Raw genomic sequence first — 13,780 nt, forward strand, 5'->3', positions numbered from 1 at the left:
AGGACCATCATGACAATCATCTCATTATGAAGCTGCGGGAGGCAGTAACGAGCCAGGGATCCCGGTCACCAAGGGACTCTTTCTCCGCAGTGTACCTGTGTGCATAACATTCAGTAAAGTACCTATGAAATGAAGTGAAGTGAAAACAGCTGATTAAGCCAACAGTGAGGAATCATATAAAGCCACCCAAGTTCATCAACCACCTCTGGCCCCAAAACCAATCCCTTTACCTACTATCTTCCTCTCCTACTTCCTGTCTCTACCTCTCTCCCTCCCCAGAGATTCAGGTGGATATCCCGAGGCTCTGATTAAAGCCCCAACCTGGGAGGGTGTCTTGGTTCATGGTGAAAGGAAAAGGGGAGGGGGGCCTGGGCACTGGAGCAGTTTCACGTTCTTAGGGACCCACAGGCGTAATTCAATCACACCTCGATAATTCCCCTGATGTGAGAGTCGAATCCCCTTCACACACATCAAGTACAGATACACACCACCAGCTCACGCTGATCCCAGATTGAGGGTCTCCTCCTGGGTGGGCTTAAGAGCCCACTACTGGGTAGGTTTTACCTGTGTTGTTTGAAGAGGCCATTATTTTAATTGAAAAAGTTACCCGCTCCCCAAAGGCAACCGATAGAAAACAGGGGAAAAAAATGTAAAAACGGGAGAGAATTAAAACAAAAAACACCAGATGGTGATATACATGGTAAAAATGATTGTTTATACTTACTGTTTGATTATATGTGATAATGAGAGTGGGATTCCTCAAGGCAATTAGTGTCTGTGGCAGCCATATTGTGAGAGGACAGGGGAAGGACGGCACAGGCTGTTATGAAGGAGCGCTTATCAAATATCTCCGCCGGGGTGATTAGTGTAATAAGACACTGCAAGGTGAGATAGGCCACTCACACTCTTTTTGTATGTCCGTGTGTGTGTGTGTGTGTGTATGCATGTAGGTGAGTGAGCAAGAAAGAATGTGTCTGATAGCGAGCAAGAAAGAGAGGCTGAGAAAGTGTGAGTGACTCTTTCCATCTGTTTCCATACCCGTGTGTGTGCCTGAATGTGTGTGTTAATGTATATTGTGTCCCCATGTGCTTCGGCGTGTGCACGTATGTGTGTGTGTGTGCAAGTGTGATATAATCCCTATGTTAATGTAGGATCCCATGCGGGGCTGGCTGCCCCAGGGGCTTTAGCCTATGACAGAGGGCAGATCGGGGGCACTTACCCCTGGCAGAGTCTTCTGTTCATGGAGGGCGCTCTGGGCCTTCAGTGCTGACTCTCTGGCGCAGTATGTTAGAAAGGCACATCCTAGAGTATCAGGGAGACAGGAGAGAGATGGGTTTAATCCACAATGAAGCACCATTTATGACCAAAAGAAGAACAACTGTTAAAGTGACACCATATTGCATTGTTTAAAGAAAGAGTACGTGGTATGTTGTGTTTGTTGGATGCTAAGTAGGACTTTATAGGAGATCACAAAACATGTAAAGTGATTTTGATGATGTAGGAATTTCAGCATTTAGCACCAATCAAATACAATGTCTAAAATGTAAAAATACCGATTGTGACTTATAAGATTTAAGCTTTCTCTATCATCTTTATGTAACCCCGTTTAAGCTGCACAAAGTGTACTTTCAAACACAGATCTTGATTTTCATTGGCTCTACCATGAAAGTCCATTTAAAATGTACCATGTAAAGCCAGTGTAACATCTATCCATTGACGTTTGTTCAGAGATTAGGCATCCTTACAGTTGACTTCCAAAAAGCACATGAAAACCTTCCAAATGGACCCAGAGATTTGTGATTTGTGAAGTAATTCCAATCTACGCAAGCCATACTATAAGACCTTACAAGCTATTTCCAAAAACATGTATTACATTAAAATGGAATTCATATGCTCTGACAATTGGAATGTGGCTCTCTGACGTTAATAGCTCTATACCCTCAGAGAAAATAACATGCTGGTTGAGAAATAAGATTACAATTTTACACATTTCTTATCAAAATATGACAACCTTTTCAGATTAGATGTAGTGAATTTATGCAAATGTACACTGTTTATGACAATAATATGTTTGCTGTATTGTTTGTATTTTTGTTGTTGTTTTTCTCCATTCAGTTTAATATCGTGAAAAAGACAAAGCAAAGTGAAACAGAAAATTGTTGAACATACAGGTGTAAAAACAGGTGTGTTCCTTGAGGTTAAATTTAAATCAGGAGGGATGATTGAAAATGCTTAGTCACCCCAGATAGGGCGTTATTGTTTTCCCATCGTTACAAAAAAAATATGCATACTGCTGTCTTATGAATGCTTTCTTAGTTATTGAACCAAGCACAGGAGGAAAAAGTAAAACAGTATTTTTTTTTTTAGCTACTAAAATCCTTTGGTGATAAGCGGAAACTCTACCCTCACACATCTCTGGAGACTTTCCTTAAAGTTTGAAAATTCAGGAAAACAGAATGAATATGCATCAATAAATAATTCCTTTACAAAAATGTGACAGCTTTCATTAAAGGGTGAGTGGTTGTTCTGTTATGCGCTTGGCAGAACTGACAGTGGGTGACCCCGTTCAGAAGAGGTTTTGCACTGTGCAGCATAATTTCCCATTACTGCATGTCACACCTGCTGCCAAGGATTCCCATGGGGGAAACGAGACACACACATACACATACACACACACACACACACTCAGACATACAAATGATACCCTGCATGCAGCACATAGCACCCATCGCCCCCAAAACCCAGCAACACACTCTGGCTCCCGGCCAAGAGAGCTCCCTTTCACGACAACCTTCACCCACCTCCACAACTAGGCAGTTACTCAAGAGGAAAAATCACCTAAACGACACTGATGAAACAGCATGCCACACAGCAAAGCAGAAAAGTTTGGGAGCCTGGGGAAACACTCTTCATCCTTTGTGACATTACAAAACTGTGAGACATGAACCGAGGTGTCCCTGGGGGGCATGTCCTAGCAAAGGATTATGGGAATTGTAGGCTGTTGCTAACAGTCCTCTTCCAGTGCTCTAACCTTTTTGGTATTTTTCACCACCGTGTCACTTTGCAGCATATTGCCAAGAAGTTTAGCAAATACGTTGGCAAGATTTCATCACATGAGATACTGAAGTGTGACTTAAAAAAAGAGTATACACTTTTCTTCAACAATGTTTAGCATTAAAGTTTTATGTTTCGGAGTTTTAATCCAGTGAAACATAAACTTTGGGTTGAACGAATTCTTTAATTTCAAAAATTATTTTTATTGTTTGTACCTACTCTTTTTTACTTGTTCTAGTCACTTAAAAATTGTTTAGTTTCACTGGTATAAAGTAACTAAGTACATTTACATAAGTACAATTTTCTGGTAGCTGTAATTTACTTGTATTACAACTATAGTTTCTGGTTACTTCAGATTAAGATTTGACATACAACTGATCAGATTATGAAATATGCATCAATAATCCAATATATTCCTACTACTAAAACGTTGGTACTTTTACTTTAGGAACATTTTGAATGCAGAACTTGTACTCCCTACTGAAGCGATCTCTCCCCAGTCCAATTTTTTCTAGATGCTTTAAGAAAAATAGCATGTGATAGTATTAATTCAAATGATTTGTTAAACTAGACTTTTTTTGTTCAGTGTAGTCTTTAATATCCAGGCCAGCTGCGTGGCTGCCTCGGCTTCCTGGCGGTGGAGAAGAAACGGCGGGGCTTTAGGAAAGCTTCAGATCCAACAGTGCTGGCTCAGGGGACATCTTAAGCCCAAAGGACTCTGTGACTGAGAAAGCCAGTTGTGGAACAGATGAGCATTCAGTTTGGAGATCATGAGGAGAGACACAATGATACAGTTTGAGGGGAGGTAACAAGGATGTAGCAGCTGGTAGCAGGTTAGGGCTGTCAGCTTAAAATTTTAAGTTGACTAATTGGGCATGGGATTACTTTCATACATGCAGGTTATCCCACATTGTTGTCCTCTTGGTAGTATGTGCAATCACACAACTGGAGCTTTCAAAAACATACCCATTTCATTGTTCAGTGGTAATGCAGCAGAACGTGCAAACTGATTTAAACTGTCTGCACAACATCACCACAAAAAACAAACTTTGACAACAAAAGCAGACATGATGTTCACCGTGATGTATTACAAAACTTGAGGAACTGATGCAAGTCTTTTAAGCCTAGTGAAAAGGATGCAATGTGAAATAAACACTGGTTTGGTCCTTTAATGCTTCAGTGCTTCTCATGCCTGTTGTGGTACTGCTACATAAGATAAGGTATTCATTTTCAGCAAATAACTCAGATAACGTTTAAACCTTCCTTTGTGAATTCAAGTTTGAATTGACAGAATCTTAAACCAAAGACTGGAGAAAATAAGTCGTAGGCATTAAATGGGAAGAAGAAGAATAGGAGAACATGGCTCTGATGGTGGCAACAGAAGGACTGGTGGCTTTCTGTGATGAGCAGGTTAAGTGGGGTGAAAATAATACTTTGGTAATCAAAGACAATTTACCACACTATGATTTCAGTGAGGGACAGAAGTTCAACACATTATATTGAAGGCAAAATTAAAAAGTAAACCCTGTAAACTAGTTAAAAGACAAAGCCAGAGATGTGAAATGCGTCTTTGCGTTTGCAAGACACGTTTCGAGTAATTACTTAAAGAACCCCCCCCCCCCCCCCGTAACGCTTCTTCTAAAAGTTTGTTTTAAAATGGAAATTAGTGTGTGCTCACAATTGCATGCATCCAGGCATTAAGAGTAAATTGTGCTTTTTTAAGGCATCAGGTATCTGTAATTGAAATAACTCCAGGACAAATTTGTAAAAAAATTCAATTCATTAGCAGTGAATTCATGAATCATGAGCAATTTGCTTTCCTCCAGTCTCCTCACACGTGTCTGATCGAAGAATGTTCATTAAAGTGGGAAAAGAATGCAAATCCATTTACAAAGAAGATACAGGCGCAAAAGAAATTATGTAAAACAACTGGATGCTGCTGAATGTGACAGCCTGACCCTCTCATGGGTGCTGAGACAAATACGATGTGAGGATTCATCAACCGCTTCATGTTTCCGTGTTAACCACACTATTACCTGCCGAGCATCTTTCAGTCGATCTACATTCGGAGCGGGCTATTCAGAGTGGTTAGCTGTCTGCTTCACACACAGCCCCCTTTCTGATGATCAAAGAGGTCATCTGTAGACTTACGCTACACCTGTCACTCAACTTACACAAAACTGTCAATCACTGTACAACACTTGCTCTACAACGCTCATACTGTAGATAAAACCAAATATGGGCTCGGATCTGTAAGCCCTTGTGGCCGTTACTAAAAGTCTCAAAACTATTTGTTTTTAAAGCAACAGAATTGAATTTCACAGAGTACCACAAAACTGTCTATGAATTGAAAAGACACTTTCAAGGATTTGTTGTTACTTTCTACGTCTCATTTGCAATTAGATATTAGTGCCCTACTGAGGTTTTTTATGTCAATTTGGCAGGCTATTTATAGCCAATTACACTGCATGGACCTACCGAGGAGAGGAGAATGGATGAGGATATTTAACGTCTCTTTGTATCTCTTCCTCCTGGCTGTGTGGTGCAGCTCAGAGTCCCTGCTCTCAGCATCAGAGACGGATTGATAGATAACGCTACTCAAGCAAAAGATTTGCCCCCCACTAACATTCAGCATGTCTGAACAATGCATGCGTTCTGGCACTGACACTAAGTATTATGATAATGTAGTGCTCAGCGAAATGATGGATGTTAAACAGCACGACCTGGCTGCACAACACACTGACGAGCGCCGCGCACGCCAATAGTGTCAAGTCATCCCACATGCTGCATAAGGCTCCCTGACGACACACAAACTATCAAATCGACATTAAAGGCAAGAGCGTCTAACAACTACGGAAAGGATATAATCATCCGTTAAAAGAAACGGCCTTCTGAATAGACATCAGCATACAGCAACACTAATCCACTGAATTTGTACTGGAAAATATTAAATACAAAATTCCCCAGATATTCAGATGAGTCCCTGGAGAACCCCTAAATGCCCAAAGTAAGAATTCACAAAGCACAGAACATCTGTTCAAAGTGACTGATTCAGTACATTCCACATGAATTAGTCATGAGCAAACATGACATATTTTGATCTGCCCTTAAATCCATAATTATGGTGCAATTCTTTGTCACAGGACTCGAGCTGTGAAAAAAGGTAGTGCTGCAAACCATCCATTAGGTACGGTTTACTAACTGATGCCAACAGCCATATACATCATCTATCCGAAGCAAATCAAATCTCTCTCAACCACAAACTGAGCTCAAAGAGGGATTTCAAAGCAGCAGTCAAACTATATTCATGGCACTGCACTAAATATTTATGAACTTTATGTTTTTTGGGATTGTGGAGCCAAGCTGATTATATCCTCTTAACTCTGCTCTGAAAAATTTGTATCACTATTTATGATAAAAATGTGGATTGAATTTGTGACAATGTTACAAGTTCGGGAGCCTTCCAGGACTTTGACATAATAGCTAGCCAATATCCATTGACATCTTATGCATTTTTGAGAACTACACAGAACACAAACCACTTTTGAAACTGCTGTGCAATCCATATACTTTGACAAATGATCATTAAAAAAACGTATATTGTATAGAGGCGAAGGAAATGACTCGAGGACTATCTTGATGATTGTTACACAGCTTGTGTAACAATCAATCAATGTATTCATGCTGGCAGTACAACATCAGGCTCAAATGAAACTTTCCACTGGACTAAGTGTGTGAAGTTGTGAAGATGTTTAAACACTCATCCGATTTCTCGTAGGTGACTTCTTGTGACGCAAACATCTATCTGCTACCCTCACATGAATTGTCCATTGTCATTGTTGTTGTTCTGTATGCTCATATATATTCTTAGATATATATATTATATTGTACATACTTATTATACATACTAGTACTTAAATGTTAAATGTTTATGCTTAGTTTCTCTGTTCTACTTTGTTGTCTTTAATGTCCTTGTTTTTTTAATATTTCTCTTGTTTATTGTATATATTTCATGTGTGTGTATGTACGATGAGAGTAATGTGTAACCGGATTCAAATAAAGCTGATTCTGATTCTGATTCTGATGACATCATGAAGTGAACAACCCAGAGAGGTTAAAATGTCAAGATCTCACCACCAACACATTGACACAATGAAACCTCTGGGATGAGTAGCATAATGTCTTCAACTGTAAAACTACAGTCCAATGGGTAATTCAATTTCAGCCTCATGCTAACACTTATACAGCCGGTGTGTTTTCGTCCAATTGGTGTTTTGGCCAAACATAATGTTTCACTGTATTGAAGTGATGGACCAGAAAACTGAAAATCATTTCCCTCGTTCGGGAACTTCTTTAATCCTGCAATAACTATTTTAATTCGGCCCTTGGCAGCAGCAAAAACCAACTGAACACACAATTATCACCCTTTAAGTTGATTTAACAGATTTATTGACAGACAGTTGTTTATTTACAGATCTAGCAGACATTGAGCATTAACATTAACGTTCTTTTGGAGTCGCGTTTATGGCCACCTGCTGTAAGTCCAATATTCGTTCCCTTTAGCATTATTTTCAGCCCCAAGTATCTCCTAAGGAAAATGTATGGATGCTCTATTGTCCAGCAGCTTGGCACTAATTAAGACTGTTTCATAAGTGGACTTAGTCGCCATGACGTCATCCATTGGTTTGTGGACTGCTGTTTTGAAGCCTTGAGTTTGGCAGTTAGACTGTAGCCATCTTGGTTTTGGCAACCAGAAGTGACACGAGAGGGTGGAGTTAAGTACAATTCAACGCTGAACAAGACATTTTTTAGACAACCAAAAATATTACAGTTAACTTTCATGAACTGAAAACACACTGTGAAAAGGTAAACAACATGCTGTATTTAAGAAGACTTAAAACTGGCGATTGAGACCATAATCTCATGTTTACAATGTTTACTGAGGTAATTAGTCAAGTGAGAAGAGGGGTCATTTTCTCATAGATTTCCATACAATGTGACTTATATGTTTGCAACCTGAGCAGTCCCCTGCTGGCCATTTGAAAGAATGCAAGTTTAAAGCACTTCCGCATCGGCTTCACTTTTTACCTCTGTGAAGCGGACCTGCTCTGTATGTAGATATAAATGACTCATTCTAAGGTAACGAAAACACAATGATTCTTATTTTCAGGTGATTATACACTAACGAAAACTTACTTATTCATAGTACATTCTATACTGCCTAGATTCCCCTAAATGCTATACACTGGACCTTTGAATATAACACTTTACACAATATAAACTTCACTTTCGAGCTTAGGATTTATATCCCAATTGATTTCAGCAGCTAAATGAGGAGGAAACTGTTTAACAGTGTGGCAAGACCCAGTTTTCTAATTTATTGATAAATAAAAATCATAAGGATTTGTGTTATCATTCAATTACATTCACTTGCTTTTTAAAGAGGACTTATGTACGATTTGGTAGTTGAATATACTATTTTTCTGAAACAATTACATTTCATATTGATGAATTGTCATTGATGAATTGTCTGTGGTAAGCCAGTAAGGCTTTGAGATAGGATTGTTTGTCAAATTAAATCACAATTAATAAAAAAGTTAGAAGTCTATTGATATAGAAGACTGCCGTGCTGACCTTGGTGTGTTGTTTACAACGTAATTCATTTTGAAGAAGCCCAAGTACTTTTTTAAGTTAAGTAATAAATTTACCTTCAATTACCCCGCAAAAGCTTTTCTTGGTTTTAGAATGGCCATTCATTCAGTGTTTTAAACCGCTCTCCTTGAATGACACAGCACATGATACACTACATACATCTGTTTTGTTCATGACACTAATCCCATTTTCTTACTCTAGTTCCTTCTTGCTTCGGTCTACAGGTATCACACATCGATGCAGCATGAGGCATGAACATGGTTTAGGTAAGTGGCCAATAAGAAAAACTCATCCATATAATGCATTGGTGAAATCTTATTAAAAGTGCACGCCTGTGCTCCCAAAGTGACTTTGAATGTCATGCTGGATGAAGTGGGCATAATGCATACATCAGAGTGGCCTTGGCGGGGGATGATGTGAACGGGCATACAGTCTGGCTTTGGAACAGGATTATCCGTCCGGAGGCAACCATCCTCTGGAGTGTTGACATTCAGGGATAGTCGAGGACGGGCGTAAACAACACGAACATCAGAAAATATTGTTTTAATCGATCACTGGGCTCCAAAGAGGAACAACGGAAAGTGAAGGAGCAGGTTGAGCACCGGCGACTGGTGGCCGGGGAACAGGTGGTGCATGGAGACCTTCAGGGCTGCACACACAACAAAGCAAGGCTGAGCCCACACTCATTTCTCCCGAACTTGACTTGCACTGATCAATAAGATCATGAACTGCAGCCATTAACATATCATACATAATTTGCCTGCCTTGTGAATAGATCATTTTTACTCAGAGTGAACTGATTGTGATTTCAATGCTACATGTGTGCATGCGTGATTTAAAATTATATATAAAATGTAAAAGATAATTAACAACTATCTACAACATATTATAAATAACAAACAGCAGTAGCAGTGGCATCATAATAATGCACTTTATCTGATAATAAACTGGAGGACAGCCTGCTCATGATGACACGGATAGTGCTGGAAGTGTGACCGTATTTTGTATCTCCATTCCAATGAAATCAATGTTTAAAACATTAACAAACAAAGTCTGAAATTATAATTAAAATAGTGATAATACTAACGTTTGTTATTACATTTTAATGATTATAAGATTTCCCTTAGCCACAATAGGATACTATTAAACACTACTGGAAAAGCTGTTGCAATTCAAGGCTTGTAATAAAAAAAACATATAAATGCAAAACGGAATGAAGCTACTGCCTTGTTTTATAATATTTGTTTCTACATTAAATGTACAAATATAAAAAGATAAGTGCATATAGCAGTAAGTTGTGTCCAACCAGACTCGGACTTTGAATTTTGCACTTGATTTTATTTGTGACTTAATATACTCAAATACCCAAACCGCTCTCTGGCATTCACCATTATAACTATCATTAGAAATGATCGATCCTTGACTAATTACTAAGTGAATACTGATCCCGCTCGTTTTGGACAATGAGGGGGACAGCGGGGGTGAGAACAGAACAAGCGAGAAGACGATGCATGCTGGATCTCAGCCTCTACTATTATCCTGCTTTGTACTTCCTGACTGCAACCCGCCCACGTAGCAGTATTACAATACAGTTCCCGTGTAAATAGTATACTTTCCACAGATAATGACGTCCGAAAAGTAGGCTACATATTAGCCGACTAAAAGGTCAAAGCAGCATGCCAGCACCACGTTAATCACGGATGTTGATTGCCTGATAATGGTTTGCACTTTCCGCTCTCCTGAAAGCATTTATTTCTCTCCGACAATATGCTGCAAATGGATCTGTGATGCGGAACAGACGGATTCTCTTTTTGTCTTTTTTAGTTGTGGAGATATTTCTGCAGCTGCAGAAATAACACAGCATCCAGCGCTTGCCTGTCCCGCCCCCTTAAACCGGGATGCTCAGCACATGAGAGTCAATGTAAACACACAAAGGCGTTTTACAGCTGTAGTATTCACGTGGATGGGCTGGACGCTGTAACAATTAACCCTCCACTCTCAAAGCAATTCACTTCCACGTGTTCTCCCTCTTACGCCTTAGATATTTACGTGTGTAGGTGTTTGTGTATGTATGTTTGTGCGTGTGTGTGTGTGTGTGTGTGTGTGTGTGTGTGTGTGTGTGTGTGTGTGTGTGTGTGTGTGTGTGTGTGTGTGTGTGTGTGTGAAGGCTCTACGGGGCTCCCACTCTGTCCCAAAAATATGAAAATGAACACACTTTTCATGCTCTCTGCTCCATAACTGAATTGGGACGCTCTTTGATTTGTCTCTCTTTCTCCCTCCCGCTTTCTCCCTCTCTCTCTCTCTCTTTATCTCCTTTCAATTTGTAAAGGAAAACAAAAGTAAGGATACCGAAATAACCAACCTTTATGCATTCCCGTAAATCTGTCTTTCAGTACAGTGAGTTCGTATATCTTTCCGAATTCCTCAAACAGGGGTTTCAGGTCTTTTTCCTCCAGGTTTCTGGGAATCTGCCCGATGAAAAGCTTGATGGCGTCGTGGTCCTTCATTGGAATGGTGTTCTGGCTGATGGTAAGCCCGTTCATCCTGCCGGCGCTGTTCGTGGTGCTGAATCCATTCTCTTGCTGCACTCCGTTTGCAGTGACTGTAGCCATCTTTCCTCAATGGGCCGGTGAGCTGCGCTCTCTCTCACTCTCTCTCTCTCTCCTCTCTCTCTCTGTCTCTCTCTCTCTCTCTCGCTCTAGTCAACTGCACAGAGCACACTCCCCCCCCTGTTATATCGTCCTCTCTCCCGACTCCTTCGGTTTTCTCTCCCTACTCACTCTACTTCTTTTACGCCCCCTTGTTTGGAATCTACCTTATTTATTTTTTCTTATGCTTTGTGTTTTCATATTTTAAGACCCCCCCCCCCTACCCGTGACGTCAGCTCATACTCATGAACCGACCACGCCCACCACCAACTTTGCATAATGAGCGCGGCCCAGACCAATGAGAGAGCAGGATGACTGAGGTCCCACAGGGTAGAATATGGATGCAAACATTTATTTAGAGTGGAAAGCTTGGGGCATTTTAACAGGGCAAAGGCAGCATTTGTGCGATACATTATGTTCTGCTTATGCAGGTCATTTAGTTTTGTTTTAGCAATGAGGCAAAAGTTGGGTTGGTTTAGGGGGAATAGTAGCTTTGTAATGGCAGCCCATGTAATTCTCTAAGACTCATTGTGATGACTCATCAGTAGTTTTAAATATTAATTAAAATAAACTGGTGAATCAGAATTTTGGTGGATCCTTTACTTCTGGGGATGTATATCTTAGGTACATTTAATTATTGTACACTGTACAATGGACGACTGATGGCAACAAAGAGCTCTGTCGTCATGACACTTCTGGTAAGCCAGACCCGGGTGTGCTGCTAAATAGTTGCATTCATCTGGCACACTGGGCCTAATAAAGTCCCTGTCAGATGTTTAAGAAGAAAACCAGCAGGGCTGGAGGTCCAGAGGACTATTCATGAAAGAAACTGCTGTGAAGTCTTGTACAAAATGTTCTCTATAGCTGTGGTTCTCAATCCTGGACCTCAGGAGCCAGGGCCCTGCTGGCTTTCATTCTAACTATCTAATAGGGATGCCAGGGGAATGCTATAAACTACCTGGGAGGACTGAGAACCGCCACTGCTAGTACTGTGTTCTACTGGTCTAATATTCTAATGTATAATATTTTTCATGGCAGCTAAGGGCCATTTTAAGCATAAATACTTAATAAAATTCCAAATATCACATGCTTTTAAATGAAAACCGTTGAAGTTTAAACAGATCCTCTTGTTGAGAAAATGAGGCTCCCCCAGAAAGTTTTGCATGTCAATTGATAAGTTACCCTTCTGTCTTCAAGTACTGTCATCGTTATGATCTTCCCTCATGTTTTAGAGTATGTTTTTCTCAAACAATGGGAAGTTTCTTAGCTCATTGGTACTTTTCAGAGCATATTCGGCATTTGTTTCAACCCTCGGCTTCTTTCATTTAGACGGATGATTTGGAAAGAAAATGGAAGCTTGGTCAGGTGCTCTGATCAAAGGCATTTTCGGGTAAATAATTAAAAAGATCGCAGCACGATGGAATGCAACACGGAGCCTTCTTTTGAGTGTAGTATAATTTAAAAACAAACATGCTACTCTTTCTTAACTTCAAGAGGACATTGTGAGCAGATGACAAATAAGGAGAGAAATAAAACACTGTTGTTTGAAATTATGTCAGTTCAGACCTCCGGATTCAGAGCTGCCTTGTGTCACTGTCCGTGGTGCTGAATCAACACTGCCATTCAGAGACCGTGAAATAGATTGTTGGAGCTACAATTTTAACAGAACATGTTTGTACTACAAATGTTCCACGCCCTCTCCATCTATCTGCTGTGCACAATTTCCAAACGTGTCTGTCCCTTACTTCACACAGGGAATGATGCATTCAACGCCACTCTTCAGAATAGTTTTGTTATTCATACAAGTGAGCATGGGCACTGCCAGTATTGCATTACTCGCACACAGAAAGGTCTAATTAGTGCAGATGGGAATACAACATCAATACAAGGGCAGTCAGACTCACACTGATATGAGTAATTATTCTTGATATGACTGCATTTTTGAGGATCGTGTATCAATGATTGATTGCATGTGGCAACTTTATTATGATAATTGTTAATACGAGCTGCACGCTAATACGATATCTCCTGTTTAAGGGTCTTAGAGCAAGACATGGAGTCTCTGACAACTCCAGAGGTGGTGTTCTGTAACGAAGCATGACCTCTGATCCTCTTGTGGATTTGGGTGAGAAACGTGCTATCAGAGGAAGATCACAAAAAATGGTGTGTATGGTGTTGAAATGACTTCAACCGACATACCAAACCTCTATTAGATCAGAATTAATTGGCTTGTAAAAAAGATGCTTTCTATCTATCTATCTGTCTGTCTGTCTGTCTGTCTGTCTGTCTATCTGTCTGTCTGTCTGTTTATTTGTATGCAAATGAGCTAAGAGTATTCTATTCTACATTTATTCTTTGTCATGACTAATTCAACAAAATCAGCATCTCCCATGAAGATACATTGGACATTTGAATGACTTCTGAGA

At 40.1% G+C, this 13,780-nt stretch overlaps 1 protein-coding gene across 16 annotated transcripts in view; it reads right to left on the minus strand.

The window, feature by feature from the left end:
• celf6 (CUGBP Elav-like family member 6) overlaps nucleotides 1-11,318 on the minus strand; it is a gene marked incomplete at both ends in the record, with an annotated part of 122,158 nt that extends 110,840 nt beyond the window's left edge. For 11 of the 16 annotated variants that reach the window (XM_079157677.1, XM_079157673.1, XM_079157671.1 and 8 more), the window contains 2 exons: nucleotides 1,220-1,302; nucleotides 11,069-11,216. In XM_079157677.1, coding sequence (XP_079013803.1) covers nucleotides 1,220-1,302; nucleotides 11,069-11,213 — 228 coding nt within the window. Of the gene's footprint in view, nucleotides 1-1,219; nucleotides 1,303-11,068 lie in introns of all 16 variants that reach the window. The other 5 variants (XM_079157681.1, XM_079157679.1, XM_079157670.1 and 2 more) reach the window with 1 other exon arrangement.
• Between the last annotated feature and the right edge of the window lie 2,462 nt (nucleotides 11,319-13,780).

The sequence above is a fragment of the Pholis gunnellus genome, assembly GCF_910591455.1.
Source record: "Pholis gunnellus genome assembly, chromosome: 1".
Taxonomy (NCBI): Eukaryota; Metazoa; Chordata; class Actinopteri; order Perciformes; family Pholidae; genus Pholis; species Pholis gunnellus.